At 42.1% G+C, this 20,236-nt stretch overlaps 1 protein-coding gene across 1 annotated transcript; it reads right to left on the bottom strand.

The window, feature by feature from the left end:
• Positions 1-794: 794 nt before the first annotated feature.
• On the bottom strand, positions 795-12,647 carry PNPO (pyridoxamine 5'-phosphate oxidase). The gene is made up of 7 exons (XM_083378140.1): positions 12,415-12,647; positions 11,067-11,191; positions 10,872-10,971; positions 9,295-9,348; positions 7,362-7,490; positions 6,167-6,237; positions 795-4,291 (listed from the first exon to the last, which is right to left on the bottom strand). Exons 1-7 carry the CDS (start codon positions 12,547-12,549, stop codon positions 4,126-4,128), a joined length of 780 nt encoding a protein of 259 aa, XP_083234266.1. The 5' UTR covers positions 12,550-12,647; the 3' UTR covers positions 795-4,125.
• Positions 12,648-20,236: the final 7,589 nt, after the last annotated feature.

The raw sequence follows: 20,236 nt of genomic DNA on the forward strand, positions 1-20,236 counted from the left end.
CATTTATTCCTCTGTTCCAACATTGTCTTATTCTTACTGGCAGCATTTCTCCAGAATTCTGCGTCAGAAGCATTAGCAACACCAGCCTCTATGTCTTATTATGGAATCGGTTGCCGGTTGAGCTCCGGATGGCGCCCGACCTTCGCTCCTTCCGGTACGATCTGAAGACTTATTTGTTCGAACAAGCCGGCCTGGCCTGATGGGGGATGGGTTGGGATTTTATTGGCGTTGTAAATATATTTACCTATTGTTTTAGCGTGGGCATTTCGTTTGATTCTTTTTTAACTTTTGTATCTTTGTACTTTTATATGTTTGCCCTGTTCACCGCCCTGAGTCCTTCGGGAGAAGGGCGGTATACAAATAAAATTATTATTATTATTATTATTATTATTATTATTATTATTATTATTATTATTATTATTATTATTATTTATTATTATTATTATTATTATTATTATTTTCTTGGAAGAAACCTGGGATTGGATTTTGCCCAAAATTTGGGGCATTCTACAGATAAGGCACCCCCCCACACACACACACACACCTTACCTCTGAGGCTTTCTCTGGAGAAAGTTATGTGAAAATGATACTAGTTAAAAATGTAAGAAAGACAAATGTTTTTAGAATATCCAAAAGTATGTATCTTGCGGTCTTTTATGCTGGCTGGGGAATTCTGGAAGTTGAAGTCCACACATCTTTTAAGATTCCAAGATTTAGAAACCTTGCTCTATTATAAGGGGTGAAACGAACGAACGAACAAACAAAGATTGTTAATAGCAGCTGATCCAGCTGAGTTTTATTTTGGAGTCTTAGAGCAGAGGTAGGCAATTAATTTTCCCAAGGGACCACGTGAGAAAATGGGTTGTGGAAAGCTGCTTACTGCCTCCCCTGCTCCAGTCAAAGGGCCGGATGTGACCCATGGGCCATAAAATGTCCAGATCTGTCTTAGAGCATATGAAATACAGAAGATTCATCCTTCTGTACTGAGAAAAATAAGAAAGCAATAAAACAGGACAAAGTTAATATTAAACTATGCTCACCTTCAACTATCATTCACTAACTTTTATTGTCCAAATGTACATGGTCACAGAATCAACTAAGTACATAAGAGCACAAAGATAGGTCAGTCAGACAGAACAACAATTATTAAGGTAATAACACCACTTAAATATTTTTTTACAAATAACATTAACACAAAGTGCAAACAACCCCGTGTCCGATCCACAATAACTGCTTGCTGATGTAGAACTTGCACATCCAGTTCTAGCATAAAAGAATCACATTTCTGAAAGCAAAAGCATACATGGGGCTTATCATAGTGGACGATGCATCAGGAGACAAAGCAGGTTTCCTTTTTAAGTATTACTGCAGGTTAGACTCAGTAATTGTAATTCTAATTCTTCCTATGCAATTGAACACAACAGTTCAGAAAATGAAGCTCCTCCCCCCCCCCCCCCGCCTTCCTTGTTGTAATTTCCAACATTACTGAAAAACTCCTGGGCCTGGAAAGCATTCTGAGTGATGCAACACAAGTAATCCTCAATGTATAACCACACTCGGGGCAGGAATTTTTATTGTAAGTCACTGTGGGTCAAGTAGGACCCAATTTTACAACAGTCATTAAGAGAATCCAGCTTCTCCAATGGCTGTTTTTGCAAGAAACTGGGGAGGGGGGGAGCACAAATTGCAATCATGTGACCACAGGATGCTGCAACCAGTTTTAAATATGAGTTGGTTGCTAAGATTCTGAATTGTGATTGTTTGACTTACGGGTGGTGTGATGGTAGTTAAGTGCAAGTATAGATCATGAGTCATTTTTTTTTCCTAAGGCTCATAACTTTGAAACATTGTTAAACAGTCGTAAGTCGAGGACTACCTGTATGGTATCTGCAGATGGAGAGATGGGACAGATTTCCTCTCCCACAATGCAAGCAGAGATGCAGGATCTACCCTTGCATATTCTTTTTTTCTAGGAACAATTAGAAATTATAGAATTGGATATCCATCAATGCCTCTATTTTTTAAGCAAGCATCTTTCTTCTAAAGCAGGGGTCTCCAACCTTTCTGGGTTGGGGTCCGGTGAGAGAGGGAGGAGGAGGCACCTTACACACACGTCCAAATGTGAATGTGGCCACACACGCACGCACACGCACAAACAGGCTGCAAGCACGTGCACCATGCAAACGAGGCTGCGAGCATGCATGCGAGGCTCTCAGCAATGCCAGTGCCTGTGTAAGAATTGTGGTGATATTACCACAAGCACGACTATCACGCTGTCGCCCTGCATGAGGCTCACGCTATGTCCCGCTGCAATGCCACCATCCTGTGCAAGGCTCATGCTGCCTCTTGTGGTGCTGCCGCCGCCCGCACAAAATTCGTGGTAATGTTACTACCTGCATGTGATGCACTGCCACCCACCTGCCGCTCGTGGTACTCCTGCCACCTGTGCAAGGTTTGTGGCAACACCATCACCCATGAGATACTGGTGGCGGTGCTGTCACTGCACAACACTCGCAGAAACGGTGGCACGGGGGAGGGTGAAACACACACACACATGCACTGCCCAGCTCTCACGCAGCTTGGTGGCCAAGAGGCCACGCCACGGTAGTGAGCCGTAGCCCATAGGTTGGGGACCTCTGTTCTAAAGCATAGTTGGGTGAATAAACTGTCAGTGGCCAACAGCTACATCCAACAGAGCTGAAGACTACAGATGGCAGGCTGATGATGCAAAACACACAGAAACATGCCACATATGTTGCCAAAGTTGAAAAATTCTGCTTTTTCTAGGTTTGAGAAGACTTGCTTTTTAAAAACTATGCTATATTTATTTTAGGGTTTACACTATTGTGTATGTGTGTGTATTGTGTTTCTTAATTCAGAGTAGTACAAAACTGTGATCAATCTTGAGCAAACCTAGTGAGAAATGTTGAAAGGTTTTACAGGTTGAAAAGGTTAAAAGTTTAAAAACATAGGCAGTGAAAGCCAAGGAGCAAAAAGACTGACCTTTCAGTTATTATTCCCACCCTGGATATTCTTATATCTTATTGTACTACAGCTTATCCTAGTCTTGTTTATTTTATAAATGCCAATTGTTGCATTTGGCACTAATAATCTGATCTTGCTTTTCCATTAGTTCTAATCATGGCCCAGAGTCCATATTGCTTCCAATTCATCTTAACTGCTGGGTTGAGTCAAAAGGCATCTTATGTGCAGGTGCTTTAGAATTGATTTTTTTTTCTTTTAACACCTTCCAGTCAGTCTTGACTTCCAGGGATTGCCTGGACAAGTCTATGAATTTTTATTGCCAACATTTTCAGATTTGGTTTTCCATTGCTTTCTTCCTAGGACTGAGTGTGACTAGCACCAAGCCACACCAAGCTGGCTTCTCCTAGTTTCTGGCTCAGAAACCACTTTAACCACTGCATCAAATTGCCTCTCTAGTACAGAAAGCTTTTAATATCCTAGATCAGGGGTCCCAAACCCCCGGGTCCATGGACCGGTAGCAGGCCACGGCATGCCAGCAACCAATCCACACAAACAAAGCCCCATCCGTGGGATGCAGGCAGCACACAAAACCACACAACTTCCAGTCCATGGAAAAACCTTTCTTCATGGAACTGGTCCCTGGTGCCCAAAAGGTTGGAGACCTCTGTCCTAGATAATGTAATGATGTTTTTGAAAACCAAATCCAATTTATCTATTACAACTGAATGCAGATTTATATAGATTTGACTGCAAAACATAAACTACAAAACTAGGCTACTCTGTTATGTTCACCCACCAGTGCTACTACCCATCTCTGGAAAGTATTTTTTGGGGGGTGGGGGGGTTATGGTTGTTGAGAGTTCAATCCTTTTCATTAAGATTCCTCCATTCTTATATGACCTCAGGATAGTCTGCACTGAAGAAACCCTAAATTTGTCCTCACAAAAACTGTGACATGAAATAGGTGGATAGTTAAGGGCTAGTCCAAAGTTACTTATGGTTGGCAGAAATCTGAATCCAGGTCTTCCTACTGCAGATCCAGGATTTTATCCTCTTGGTTCTTCATCTGCTCTGTCTCAGGGGAGGGTTGGGATCAGAGATGTTGCCATGTATATTTAAAGACAAATCCTGCAAGCTGTTTTAAGGAGAGAGTCTCTCATATACCCAGTTGCCCTCTCCTCTGTGAGTCATAGGGTCCAAGGATATGCTGCTGTCCTGGAGATGTCGGAAGACAATGCGGTCATGCAAACGGTTGGTCTGGCCCTGCCAGAACTCTATGACTTCTGGCTTTAAGATATAGCCTCCCCTGGAAGAAAGAGGACCACAGCAAAATGTTTGACAATAAAAGTTAGACTGATCTACAAGCTACAAGTCCAGACTAGGTTGAACTACTCAGGCCAGAAAGTCACATTCAATAAGACAATGAGTTAAAGGCCAAATGAACATGCCCACAAAGGCTTCTTTTGTTCAAGAAGGGGAGACCTATCTCCTTTTAACAGAGATGGACCAAGGGATTGGACATAAACAGGGAGAAAATGGCCATCTTACTCAGGATTTCTGGACAAGCATAGATACTTCAGCATTACTCCTCTTTGCAATCCTAAGAAAAATATTTTGTAGTCTCTTACTCGGTGTAACTATAATAGCAAAAGTAGCAAGGAAAAGAATGGAGAGGGAGGGAGAAGCATAAAAAAAGTCCAAAGGCTGCATTCAGTCAGATTGTCCATTTGCCATAAATGATAAGATAGTCAGTCATAACTTAATAAAAGCAAGCCATGACAATGTGATGTTCTCACTCATTATTGACCCAGAAATAGAGGCATGGCTCACAAAAACACTTGTCAACGAAAACAATGAACCCGGGAGAAAAATTTTCTATCTATCCAAGAATAACTGTGCTGTTGAACACAGAATATTACATTTAGCCTAGAACTCAATCATCTATTAAACTCAAGTTCCTATTTTGAAATTAATAGTTTTCTGATCCCTGTGGTGAAAAATTATACTTGAAAGATATGAGATTGAGTGCTGTGCTTAAACATGAATTAGAATAAATTGGAATTTGTTTTTATAGTCCTCTTATGGCTTAGCAAGAAATTATGAAAAAATAAATGACAGTTATATAAATAAACTATGTTAATTTGACATAATTATAAAAGTTTGTAGCTTCCCCTGAAGTGGAACCTAGATTGCAAAAATATGGAGTTGAGGACTGTCTGGGAAGTGTGTGTGTGTGTGTGTGTGTGTGTGTGTGTGTGTGTGTATAGAATATATACATATATATGTAATTTTTTTTGGCTTGCTAACAAAGAATAAAGGGAGACCGATATGTTTGTTAGCAAGCCAAAAAAATTTACACAAATATGAGCTGCCACTGCTGTGGCTACTGTCTGTTGATGGCCTTGGGCTAGGCTGAAACAGGAAATAAGATTTGTCCCGTGTCTGGGACTAAGCAAGTGTATTCTGAATGCTTAACAAACATTTTACATACATACATACATACATACATACATACATACATACATACATATATATATATATATATCCAAATGAGAACCCAAGACAATAGCTATGGCACAATTTTTCATATTAGCTTAAAAACAAAATATATATCAGAGTGGCATTATGAATGGAAAGCCATTTCAGTTTGTACCACTCCACATTGTCTTGTCATAAGCTAAAATGGCCAGCTATCCATTACTATAATTCAGTCCTTGACTTTTGACCACAATTGGGACCAGAATTTCTGTTGCTAAGCAAGGAGATTAAGTGAGTCATGTCCAATTTTATGACGTTTTCTTCCAAGGTTATTAAGCGAATCACTGCAGCTCTTAAGTGAATCACGCACACATTAAGAGAATCAGGCTTCCCTCACTGACTTGTTGGAAGGGAAAGTTGTAAATAGAAATTGCACAACACTGCAATCATTAAAAATACATGACAGTTGCCAAGCACCCACATTTTTTTCATTTGATTATGGGAAATTGTTAAGTATGAAAACGTAAGTCGTAAGTCACTTTTTTCAGTGATGTTGAAACTGAAAAATCACTAAACAAACACTTATAACTACTGTAACCATTCAGGTTTCAGAGACCACAATGAATTCTTGCTGACAGTGAATTAATGATGAATTTAGAGTAGAAACACCCATTGCCAAAATGCACACGAAGGTCCAACTCACCAGTATGCAGGCTTAGGCACTTTGGCATCTCGATATATCTCGTCTAGTTCTGCATTCTTCTTCCTTAAATACTAAGAGAAGGGACAGTACTAATGAAGGTCTCAAACAGATCATCACAACAAGCAAAGAAGAAGAAGCTTGGTATTATCTTTCAGTTGCTAATGGAGCCTTCTACGCATACTCTCACAAATTACTGGGGTGCAGATTTACTTTTCAAGACTATCATCCATCAGAGAGGAGCTTTCACCTACTCTGCAAAAGCATACATGTGCTCATTTTTTTTACATGGATTTCCTGGCAACTCATGGTGAACAAGGATATTATGCTATCAACAGGTCTTGGTATATTTTAACTTTTGAGAGGCTAGCTAACATACATAAAATCTGTTTACATTAAATTCAACGTTCTGAGCTTTCTAATTTTGGGGAAAGTCATATGCATGAAAAAGTGTGTCTTTCAGTGGTTTGTGGGAGGTTTCATGGTTAGTCTGTCTTTCTAATGTTCCACACATTATCTATCTATAACAGAGTTACAGTGGTTATCTACACAAGCACAGGTAGGCAACCTATCATCCATGCTTTGTACATAACTCCCATCAGATCCAACCAACAAAGGACTATTTAGGTTATAATATCTGAAGGCTATCAGATTACTAAAGTTATCAGAAAGTGGTTCAGATTTCATCATTTTCCCATAGACTGATGTTTAAAATGTTATTCAATGATTCTGATGAAGAATATTCAATCAGAATAGCTCAGCGTTTATATCCATTTGGTGTACATCCAGTTTGATTTTGGGATTATCTTTCAAGCTTATTATAAATAATTTTTATCCCATTTTTTAAAAAATATATCCTTCTCAAAGCCTCAACTCTCTGAGAGGGGTTAGGCCAAGAGGAAGAATGACCTGCCCAAAGTCACTCAGCTGGCTTTCAATGCCTAAGGGAGAACTAGAATTCAGAGTCTCCTGGTTTGTAGGCCAACAGCTTCCCCACTACACCACACTGCCTCTCATATTATAAAAGTTTGTAATGAAAAGAAGCATGGCAAACAAATTTAAGGAGACTGAATGTGTGACTGGGGAAAATGTACTGTCCTCCTACATGTAAAGGCAGAAATATTTCAGTATTGGTTGTCCCTTTCCCCCCCCCCCTCAAAAATGTGTAGTTGAAAAATACAACACAACTATTCCTCACCTCTCTGTCCGCAATCACTGTACTTTGACGGCTCACAACAGCCCCAATTTGACTACTTTTTGGACGCGAGTGAAAGTATTTCTCTGATTCCTGCTCTGGAAGCCTTTCTACAGAGCCTTCAATCCGTACCTGTAGGAAGTGCAGTTCAAGGGGTGAAAGAGAAGCAAAGTAAGGATATGCTTCTATTACAGGACAGGGAGATTTCTATGTGGTTAAAATTATGGCTCTCCTCAAGGTTTCTCAATACTATGAATTAAAAGAGAAGGGAATGAAGCCCTCCCCCACACCAGAGCTTAAGTAATTAAGTAGGGAAACCCACTGAGATCAAGCGTTAATCTTTATAGATACTTCTCTAGTTACAATGGTAATGGAACCAGAATTTCCATCAATAAAGCTTGATGTCAGATGACCACATCATTTAGCAACAATAATCTTGGAATCCCTGTTGCCATTGTTAACTGAACCCCACTAGTCATTGGCCTCAATCCTCTCTTCTTCCTAAGTAAGGGACTACATCCCTTACTTTAACCCCTGTAAACTGCCTATTCCCCCCAGCCATCTCTGGCTTTCTGGCCATCCTACATCCTGTTTTGCAGGGCAGCAAGCAGCCCCAGAAACCCATGGTTCTGGGGCTTCTTGCCACACTGCAATTCAGGGGATTCTTAGTCCACCTGGGTTTTGGGGCTGCAAGAAGCTCTTGAGCCAAAGCTGTCCCAAGAAGCTGCAGCCTCACTCTGAGCCCATCCCATCCCAGCTGTTAGTATGAACCCTCAGCTGCCCTAGCCCAACAGTGTGGCGCAAAACCCCAGTCCCAGCACCCCTTTGTTCTGCAGCCCCATCTGACTTTTCTAGTCTTCCTTCTCCCGCTGCTGATGAGGAATGCCCAGCCAGGCCTTTGGCAAGGAAGCTGCTGGCCATATGAAGCCTTCTTCTCCAAGCATTGTGAGGAAACTGCCATATAGGATTAAGGGGCCCAGGAGTTGCTTCACAAAAGGTCAAGCCAGGTACGCTATCTCAGATGGGAAGGTCAGTTGGGAATGCTGGAGTGGAAGATGGCAGAGGCTGCACAGTGAAGGGGGACCAAAAGAGCAGAGATAGGGGAGATATAGGCTGGGGATGGGGGGAGAGAAGAAACTTCCCTGTGGTCATAAGTGAAGCAAGCTGCCAGGTGTCCAAAATTTGATCACATGACCACTGCTGTCGCCCTAATTTCAAGGACTAGGGTAAGTACTATACATTCAGCACCACCGTAACTTTGCACTGTTGCTGAACAAATGGTTGTAACTCAAGGACTACCCATTTTGCCACTGAAAAATATCTCTTGTTTCTAAACTGATTCCCTAAATGAACTTACAATATATTCATACTCCAGAGCTCCAGCCTATCAATTATGGATATGATCTCTTGATTTGTTATGTTTTCAGGCCAAAGGAAGATAAAATAAAAAGTCCTTTGGTCCCATACACTTTCTGAAGAGCTAACATTAAATTCAATCAGCAGAATCATTACTCTATTTTCAGATTCCCCCAGTCAGATCAAGAAGAGTAAAAAGAAGCTTCTTCTCACATTTCTCTTAAATGATGGTTTCATTGGCACCAGGTTGAGAAATTCTGAAGCAATCTCAAATATCAACACCTCAGTCTCATCACTATCTCCACATCTACTATCTCCAGCTCTAGAAACACAAATGCAATTCCCAAATAAGATTGGGAAATCAACCTTTCACATTGAATAAATCAGAGGGAACAAATCTTGGGTGCAGCAATATTTAACCATCTGTTCAAGTCTTCACTTTATACAGTGAAACTACAAACAAAGGTAAGATTGAAAGGACAACCTTTCCTGAAGTCTTAGCCTCCAAAAAGTTCAAGTGTGACTACCAGATTCTTCTCTCTCCCCTGCCAGTTATATTCAAATAAAATACACACTTTACCTGGCGATTAAGAGGCTCCCAATAGAAGACCATTGAAGCAAATGGGTTGGAATCCTGTAAATAATGGGGGAAAGAGCAATACAAAACAATTGCGAGGGGAAATTATTATTGTCATTTGAATAAAAGACATCTCTGAAATCTCTAAAAGTGAGACTGAGATGATAATTTATTTATTTTGCTTGTTTTGCTGGAGGGCTTATGCTAATAAACAAAAGAAGGAACGTAGAATATACTCTTCAGTATTTGCCTTTCTTCAGTTATTGTTCCTTGTTGCCTGCCTTGTTTGTTCTGCACTAATATGAAAATCTTAACTGTTAAAAACAATATTCTCCTGGGTCAGCTCTATTAGCTTAAGGATACCTAGAACAGCAGTTGTTGTAAAGTGCAAGGATTCAAAAGACAAGAAATGGTTTCTATGATACCTCCAATAGTGCTTCAACCCTTGTAAACACCACAAAGAAACAGGAGATGCTGGGCCTGGATTCAGTACTTTTCTGGGCTTGTCATTTCATTGAAGCCTCCTTCCTTTCAGCAATGTATAGTTTAAAGACCAGTAGTTAGCCATCCATCCATCCTCATTTTATTATGTTTAAATGTTTCTCTCATACAACTTAAATTTAGCATCAGTGAAACTAGAGCAAACATCTATAGAGTGATTGAAATTCTTAATATTGTAAGCACCAACTCAACACACAACTCCCCATTCTGTGTTTTCCAAGTACATTTTGACAACTCCCATTATCACTAGCCAAGATGGAAATTACAAAATTGTGGTCAATGCATTTGTAGCCCAGCAGGCCGCAGAAAGGCTGTTGTGACATATGTGGGGTGTAAAACTATGGAAATAATAGAAATAAATCTCACAACTTCAGTAATAACAAATAGGGGAAGCTCTGGTAAGACCATTACATCCAACTATCTAGAACAGGCATATCCAACCCATTGCCTCTGGACCTCATGAAGCCTGGATGGTTAGTAATGCAGCCCCACAAGATTATAAACTTCTAACACATCCTTTTTATGATCCTGTAGTCCCTATTTATGGTAGAGTCAGGGCAACTGGATGGAGCTCAGCATTTAGTGGCCGGATGCCCCTCCTGATGCCTACATGGAGTTTGCAGCATTTTTTCTTTGGGTCTTAGGAGAGAAACATTTGCCCCTACTAGAGATTGAACTCTCAGCCTTCCAACTGGGAGCATCTTCACTACTAGGCCATCATGCCGCTCTTGTGATTTACATACATTAATTATATTATATATTTTATATACACCCAAGGTAATTCCTCTTCAACTAATGCAGCCCAGGCAAGCCAAAAGGTTGGACATGCATGTTCTATAGTGCCTTTATGGAATCATGACTAACTAACAAAAGCAGAAATATCAAAATAAGCAAAGTTCTCACCTTTCCTTAAACTGCATACCATAATTGGAGCAAAATTCTGTCTAAATTGTTGCTTCCCTTTCTCATTCCTGTCCCCCTGCCCCCAATGCATAGATCATTTTCATACATAACTAAGACTTTCAGCAAATAAGCTTCAGTCTTTCTTCAATAATTATCCTTCATAAGGCAACACTCACCAGTTCTCTTCCTTTCCGGCTCTCATGGTTGGTAAAGAAATGAAAGCCTTCCTGGTTAAATCCCTTCAAAAGCAGCATACGAGCAGAAGGTCTCCCCTCCCTGAGAAGAGATAAAATCAGAAAACAGAAAGAAATATAAAATACAGATAGATAATAAAGCAGCAGAAAGACAAGCCATGAGGATGCAAACCTTACCTGGTACAAGTGGCTAAACACATAGCATTGACTTCTCCAATAGATGGACACTTCATGGCCTCTTCAAACCATGCAGAGAATTGTTTAATGGGATTCAGGGAGGTGAGATGTTTCTCTTCAAAGGCCTAGAGGGGTGGAAATAAAAAGCATGTGTGTATTTAGCAATCCCTTTCAATCTCAAGGACCAATTTCCTCTTCTTTGAAATGAGGCCAGTCTATCTTCTTTCATCCATTCCCACTGCTTCTTCTACTTTGATACAGTACATGCTTTCCAGTGATGTCGAGATATCCAAAATCTGAACAGCCTCCCCTCCCCCATTACAAATGACAAGTTTTTATAATTTTCTATAATCTCACCTTCTACAAGAAAATGAAACTTTGCTGTAGTGGTTAAAGTGTTGGCCTAGAATCTAAGAGACTAACTATTCTTGCTTTAGGCATAAAAAACAGGCTTGGTAACTTTGGCTCAGTCATTCTCTCTCAGTAAAATTCATTTCATAAGAGTTGTTGTGAGGAAAATAAGAGGAAAACAGAGTATTGGCAATTTTGTCACTTTGAGTTGTATATGAAAAAAGGCATGATAAAAATCTAAGCAAATAATTTTTTTTGTTGACAAGGAAATATAGATGCAATTGTAAAGTGATAAGGGAAGTGGTTCAAAAGAAAAGGGGAACGGAATCTTTCATAACAGAAAAAAAAATGCACAAAGCGGTTTAAAGATTTTTCTCCCATTAAGAAGTTATTCAGTCCCAAACCTAAAATTATCTATAGCAGTACCACTGTTCCCTCTTTAGCTTTTCTTATCACAACCTGCAGTTATTGCTATCTCTTTCAGTTATAACTGCTCAAACAGTTCCACTTATACATCCTTGTCCAATCTCTACACATTGGACAGTCAACCTTCTCATTCTTATTTTAACTAAAAAGCAAACTTCCAGGCGTTAGCTTCAGGAGCTATCTTCTATCCAAACATTTGAAGGATACATATCTCCTCAGCCATTTTAATTTGACCCACAGTGTTAGCTTTAATTACTTCATCTCTTTATTTTACTGTGGCAAAGATATAAAATGGTTGTATGCAATCCTTAATATCCCGTGCCTATTTATCAGGCAGAACCATTCCTGAGATCAGATCTCCCACTAAAGAAAAAAGTACTCCGTAAAATGTCATGTTTAGTATCTCGTTATTATATTATGCAGAACAAAACATCGGACCTGAAAGCAGATCCGAAGATTACTACTGCAAATAACACCATGCACTCTGCACAAATTCGGAGGCTATCGCCAATCCCTTGCTAACTAACATTTTCTCTAAACGGAACCCTTGGAATACATTTAGATATCTCACCTCTTCATCCCCCCTGTAGTTTTTCCGAAGAGATCCTAAATCCATGGCATGAGAAGATTTTTGAACTTGACCCGAACTACGCGGGCTGATTGGACTCGAAGCACGAATACACAGGAGACCCCTGAACCTAAACATTAAGGTCACATTTCACTCACAGAGCGCATGCGCGAAAAGAAGCGAAGCTGCCAGACTCTAAAATTCAAAGCTGTATTTATATTCTCTCGTCAGAAATTGAGGGGCGGGGAAAATGTCTTAACTCCAATCAGAAATATTGTCGCAGTACTCAATCCGTCTCCTTTCCCGTCCTCTTTCTCTGATCACGGCACTTCGATCAAAACATTGCCAATAGGAAGATAGAAGGCGGGGTCCGTAAACCCAATGAAAAGCGATCATCACCACCACCATTATTATTATCATTATTATTATTATCATTATTATTATTATTATTATTATTATTATTATTATTATTATTATTATTATCATCATCATCATCATCATTATTATTATTATTATTATTATTATTATTATTATTATTATTATTGCAATCGAACGATGGAAGAAGGCTTAAAGTCACGGGCTATCTGGAATATTGACTCTCAACCAATAGGAATACAACGCGAAATTTCTAAAAAGAATTAGAGGAATTTAGAAACAGCAAAAAGGCAGGGTAAAACTATCTTCTGGAACGTTAGCAATCAATTTATACCAAAGTCTGGCAAAGAGAAGAGGTGAAATCCAAGTTGTTCAAGGAGTTAATAAATTAAAATATTGGATTAGGATTGTCAACACAAAACTCTAAACTGCCATCTAGCGGTCTAGACTCCAGACTTTTGCATCGACCCCTAGTGTTAGCAACCTATTCGGGTTCCTGCGTCCATATTAGGCGAACGGAAGAAGTCTACAATCAATAGCATGGTGACAAGAGGGGGGGAATTGTAGCTCCTATTGAAGCCACGTATGCATTTAAATACCGGAATCATGAAAATTATCTGCAGATGTATATAGTGGCCCCATGAAGTAGAGAACTGGTATTAGGTTATACTAAAGACTGTCAAAATTTTGCTGACTAAAAATAAAAGTAAAGAGTACTTACTTTTGGTACTCGTACATCCACATGTTTAAAATTGGATTTTTAAGATGAAGTTTTCAACTGAAAAAAGGCTAACTGGGCAGAATTTTACTGGTGTTTCTCAACCTTGGCAACTTTAAGATGCTTGGCTTTTGATTCCCAAAATTCCCCACCCAAAATGCTGGGAATTCTGGAAGTTGGAGGTAAGACATCTTGTCAAGGCTGAGAAGTACTGCTTTATATTAAAGCATTCTGTAAAAGGTTGTATATTCTGGAGACAGACAGTTTATATAAAGTGCTCCTTTGTGCAATATACACTTTTTATTTAAATTCTCACATTTGCTGTATATTTTGTGCCATGCAGCCTACAACTGGACACTTTTGAGAATATATATGGATTTCAGGAGTACAAATTCCTGCATTTTGCTGTGGCAACACAAGTGGATTAACTGTGGAGATGACTGTGTTTAATTATATTTTCTCTTTCACAATTCGTTTTGCCAAATCTGAAGCTGATACTATTATCAAGGATGGAGGACAAGGGAGTCTTCTATGTGGAATTAGATTGTTCCTAATGAAGCTCTTTGAAACTAATGCAGGGAGGCAGAGGACCAACAGAAGGAATAAGAACCTAAACTGGAATTCATTGTCAGCAACAGTGACACAGATTTAGGGATGATGAGGCTACCATTAGCTATTAGCTACTTTCTTTATTATAGGCAGTGTGCTTTAAATGTTGGTTGATAGAAGCAAGAGTGGAAGGGGGCTATCATTTTCCAGCCCGGCCCTGAACATGCATTGCGTTGGATGCTGTGTGATACATCAATATCAAATTATGAGGCTCTTGTATAATGTCTGACAGAGCAGGGTCTCCAAATCAATAATAACTAGAGTAGTATAGTACGAGAGTAAAAATTTCCTAACTTTTATCCATACATATAACTCTATAGAAAGATGTGTTGTTGCCACATATAAAAAGAGCTTGATGATACAAAAGCAGAACTGTGGTTGTTCTTGGTGCAGCTGAATCCTTACTGGCACGGTCATACATTATTTTATGGAAACTTTCCCATTATATAGCATGACCTTCCAGTTCTATAAACTGAACACTGAGCAGCCAAGCAATTCTAGCCCAGCTCAGAAGCAAGAAGGTAAATAAAACAGGCTGAAGGACTTAAAGCCATAAAAAATGCTTATGGCTGAGACATGTTGCTAAGGTAACAATGACATGTCTTCCATTGTGATAATTTTCCCTGCTGATTCATAAGTCAGATAGCCAGAGCTCATTTCAGGAAGTAAGTATTTGATGTTTTTGTCTTCTATGTTACCGATTTTCAGAAATGATATTCTTGCAGCCTAGGTTCATTATGTACTAATTGGTCTGGAAGTGATGTTGGCCTGTGATTTCATAATGCAAGACTAAGAAGCATAACTTACATAGAAGTACTGATCACTGCCAAATTATTTTTATTCTTGATTAAGCATCAGACCTTAGATAATTGGATAAGGCATGGAAGCTTTGTATCTATTCCATATTCTCATTATGGTGTGTCTAACATAATATAGATTTTGAACATCTATATTAACCTTAACTTAATTATACCAATAAATATTGCCACCCAAATCTGAGGTTCTTCTAACTCCAAAAGTCTATTTCTCACCAAAACTATTCTTTCATCTAAACCAAGCAACAAGCTTCAGAGTACAATTTCATATCAGGTAAACCCAATGATCTCTCCTTCATATCTTGTAATATTTTATATTTAAGGTGGTGTTTCCCCTCTGTATCATACAAATTTAGATACAATATATCTTTCTGCCATTGTTTAAATGTGCATCATTTCAGACAAAAAAGGAATTGTCTGAAATAAAAATAACATTAATTTTAATCACAGAAATTCTTGTCAACAAAGGCAGTTGTAATTTTTCCTGTCTTAATATATATTTGTAACTTTATTCAGTGTCTTAAAATAATTGAAATAACATACAATTCATATTTGACATAGTGATACACAAGTATTTTAATCTTAAAACTTGTTTTATTACAATTTTATTTCATCTTGTATTATCAATTTCTTGTTAACATTCTCATCTTCTATTACTCTTAAACCCTGCTGATGTTTTACAGGCTTTTAATTTACCTAGATCACAGGTCGGCAACCTGCGGCTCCGGAGCCGCATGCGGCTCTTTGAGCCGTCTCTTGCGGCTCCCAGCCGCCCGGTGCGCGCGCACCTCTTCCAACGGGCAGTGGTGCGCGCGCACCTCTCCAAATGGAGAGTGGCACCGCCCGTTTGGAGAGGTGCACGCGCACCTCCCCGAATGGGCGGAGGTGCGCGCGCACCTCCCCAAACCTTTGGAGAGGTGCGCGCGTACCTCTGCGCGAATGGGCAGCGGTGCCGCTCTTTCAGGAAGCCCGCCGCGGCCCGTCTGTGAAGCTGCCGAAAGCGGCAGCTTAGCAGACGGGCCGCGGCAGCTTCCGCAAAGAGCGGCGCCCCTGCCCATTCCGAGAGGTGCGCGCGCACCTCTCCGAACGACCGGAGGTGCGCGCGTACCTCCGCGCGAATGGGCAGCGGTGCCACTCTTTCAGGAAGCCCGCCGCGGCCCGTCTGTGAAGCTGCCGAAAGCGGCAGCTTAGCAGAAGGGCCGCGGCAGCTTCCGCAAAGAGCGGCGACCCTGCCCATTCCAAGAGGTGCGCGCGCACCTCTCCGAACGACCGGAGGTGCGCGCGTACCTCCGCGCGAATGGGCAGCGGTGCCACTCTTTCAGGAAGCCCGCCGCGGCCCGTCTGTGAAGCTGCCGAAAGCGGCAGCTTAGCAGAAGGGCCGCGGCAGCTTCCGCAAAGAGCGGCGACCCTGCCCATTCCAAGAGGTGCGCGCGCACCTCTCCGAACGACCGGAGGTGCGCGCGCAACTCCGGTCGTTCGGAGAGGTGCGCACGCACCTCTCGGAATGGGCAGGGGCGCCGCTCTTTGCGGAAGCTGCCGCGGCCCGTCTGCTAAGCTGCCGCTTTCGGCAGCTTCACAGACGGGCCGCGGCGGGCTTCCTGAAAGAGCGGCACCGCTGCCCATTCGCGCGGAGGTACGCGCGCACCTCCGGTCGTTCGGAGAGGTGCGCGCGCACCTCTCGGAATGGGCAGGGGCGCCGCTCTTTGCGGAAGCTGCCACGGCCCGTCTGCAAAGCTGCCGAAAGCGGCAGCTTTGCAGACGGGCCGTCGCCATCAGGCAACCGGGAACCGGTTCCATCTCATTTTTTAAAAAATGGCAGCCGCGTGCGTCCGCGCATGCGCAAAAAACCTTTTTGCGCATGCGCGTGCATGGACACACGCACGCGGCTCCCTCTTTTTTTAATTTGTGATGGAACCGGTTCCCAGTGGCTCTTTTTCTTTTTTAGGTTGCCGACCCCTGACCTAGATAGTACCCCAAAACACTTTTGTTGCTCTCAGCACAAGAGGCATTTTATACTCGTGAAATAATAAGGAAACATAAATTGCTAAGTTATCATGAGATACTAGATTTTTGTCAAGGGAAATTTAAGATAAAATCAAGAGATGATCTGGTAGCAGATGGATATGTTTGTCAATAGCAAAAGCAATAGCACTTAGACTTATATACTGCTTCACAGTGCTTTACAGCCCTTTCTAAGCAGTTTACAGAGTCAGCATGTTGCCCTCAACAATCTGGGTTCTCATTTTACTGATCTCAGAGGAATGGAAGGCTGAGTCAACCATGAGCCGGTGAGAATTGAACTGCCAAACTGCTGGCAGCCAGCAGTCAGCATAATTAGCCTGCAGTACTGCATTCTAACCAGTGGGCCACCATGGCTCTTATGGCTTTCTTATTTACAATTATTAGAAAGATTTAAAGTAGATAAAAGAATTAATGGTTTTGAGTGTAAGATACTGGGTTCGTTTCATTGATTGACGAGATGAGGCAAGTGAGTTCAGCAAACATCATTGTTTATTTGGTTGTAGGAACTGAACTGAGAAACAGGGCTGTGAATGCAGCAATTTATACCCTGGCCTCTAGGCGACGGCCAATAGGTTTGAAGCAACCTATTGCCGCCCTAGAGGCAGCCAATGGTGGTGCTGGAGATGGGTTGTCTGAGGAGCTGGGAGTTGTTAGCCAGCTTCCCTGCTTAAGCAACCTTCCAGCAATTAACCCCACGTGATATTCCAAAGCAAGACAAAACCCAATACATTATATCCCTCCCCCCTAGAATGTACACACATTATAACAAAAAAAGGGAATGATTACAGCAATTACAAGTTTTACAGCGATACAGAAGGAGTATGCAATGTACACATTTTTCCGTACTTGCTAATACAGAGGCTCTCCTGGCTAGCAGCAAATCAATGACACATACAACATTATAGCTTCATTACTTTGGAACAAAATCTTGTAAATATGCAGGAGGCTTGCGAACCCTCGTGGAGCGCCAGGGAAAACCAGGCACTCCCTGGCCTACCAGCTTGCCCGCCGGGCTGGGTAAACCAGGGTTCAAACGAGTCTCGCTGACTCGGAATTCTTTGGCTGGCCTTTCCAGGTCAGCCCACTCCAGAGTCCAGTCCTTCCGCAGAGTTAGCACAGCAGCTGTAGTGTTCTGGTTGACTTTCTCCGTCAGGGGCCCCATGTTGCACTCCTGGGCTTTGCCTCCCTGTGACCACCTCCCTGTTGCTCTGACTTCTTGGGACCTCAGAGCATATGGATTGATCAGCCTGGCTGCCAGTTTGCGGTCCGTCCCTGGAACCTAGAACAAAGTCCTTGCTTTGTGGCCATTCTGAAAAACGCTAAGGTGATCGATATGGTGATGAACAACTCGCTCCCCCTCTAGGCCCACTTCATATGAGAGAAGGCCTGATGTTTTGGTGATTTTCCCTGGCACCCACAGGTTCCCATGCCCATAGTTCCGGGCCCACACCCCGTCACCCACTTGCAGCCCCCTCGGCGGTATTGGGCGAGAGGCCTCAGCTGCCACCCGGTCTGGGTGCAACCTGTCCAGTTTCATGATTAATTGCCTCCCCCAGCGCAGCTCTGCTGGGCTTTTGCCCATTGCCATGCATGGTGTGGAATGTTGGCAGAGCACAAAGTCGGCCAGTCTGTGTTGCCAGTCTCCGGTCACTATGTATTTCAATGATTCTTTCGTGGAACATACCATTCGTTTGGCTTGCCCATTACTAGATGGGTGAAATGGAGCCAATGTTACATGCCTAATGAGGTTTGCCCTCAGAAAAGCCTGAAATTCAGCCGCAGTAAATTGGGCCCCGTTATCGGACACTATGACGTCCGGTAGCCTGTGCATTGCAAAGAGTTTCCTAAGCACCTGGATGGCCCTAGCAGTAGTCATATTTGTGATTGGTATAACTTCCAGCCATTTAGAGTGGCTGTCGACCACTATAAGAAAGAGCTGTCCCTGAAAGGGCCCAGCGAAATCTATATGAATCCTCGACCAGGGAGTGTGTGTCTCCTCCCACCTGTGGATGGGTGTGTGCAGCATTTCAGGCCTAGACTGCTGGCATGTGTAACACCCATGAACTTGAGCCTCGATAGCTTTATCTAATCCTGGCCACCATAAATAGCTTCGTGCCAAAGCTTTCATGCAAACAATACCCGGATGACTTTCATGAAGCGATTGCAATACCCTGTCCCTTAATGAGGTGGGAACAATGACCCTGTTCCCCCAAAGAATACAACCCCTATGAGCTGAGAGCTCATGTCTCCTTGTGAAGTAGCTCTGAAACTCAGGACCTGGGCTTTTCTCTAGCCACCCTGTGTAGACCCAAGATAGCACTCTGCTTAGAGTCTTGTCTGCTGCTGTTTCTGTGGCTATGTCCCCCGCGTGGAGGGGAAACTCCAGCAAGTCTTGAATGGAGAAAACACGGGCCGCTGGGGCCAGATCTGGTTCGATTTGAGGCAGTGGAAGCCTGCTCAGGCCATCTGCATGGCCCATATCCCTGCCGGATTTGTGAATTAGCTTAAAGCTGTAAGCCGATAAAAAAAATGGACCATCTTAGCATTCTGGGGGATAAGATGTGGGGTGTCTGTCTGTCTGTAGTGAATAGCCCCAATAATGATTTATTGTCTGTGAAGACCATGAAGTCCCTGCCGTACAAGTAGTCATGTAATTTTTTTACTCCAGCTACTATGGCCAATGCCTCCTTATCAATTTGTGCATAATTACGCTTTTTATTCTAGGACAGTGTCCTAGGATAAAAAGCAATCAGAACTTGAGTTCCATCGCTCTCCAAGTGACTTAGGACATTCCCCACACCATATGGGGTTGCGTCACACGCTAGGCATACCGGCATTGATTCCTTGAAATGAGTGATCGTGGAACTAACAGACAGTAGAGCCTTCAATTCCTGAAAACTTCTTTTGTGAACACTAGTCCACTTCCATGCAGTATTTTTGTCCAAGAACCAGTGTAACAGCTCTGCCACTGCGGCCTTGTTAGGAAGGAACGCATGGTAAAAATTTAGGAGGCCTAGGAATGCCTGCAGCTCTCCTTTTGTTTTAGGGCTGGGTGCCATCTGAATGGCTTTAACCTTTGACTCAGCAGGGTGGATGCCGTCGGCATCTATACGGAACTTGTAAGCCGCCCTGAGTCTTCAGAGAAGGGCGGGATATAAATGGAATTAAAATAAATAAATAAAAATAAACTCCAAGAACTCAGTTGAGGGGATTCCAATACTACACTTTTTAAGCTTGAGGCCTGCTTCATGCAGCCTTTGAAAGACATCTCTGAGCCTCCTTGCTA

The sequence above is a fragment of the Vipera ursinii genome (genome assembly GCF_947247035.1).
Source record: "Vipera ursinii genome assembly, chromosome: Z".
Taxonomy (NCBI): domain Eukaryota; kingdom Metazoa; phylum Chordata; class Lepidosauria; order Squamata; family Viperidae; genus Vipera; species Vipera ursinii.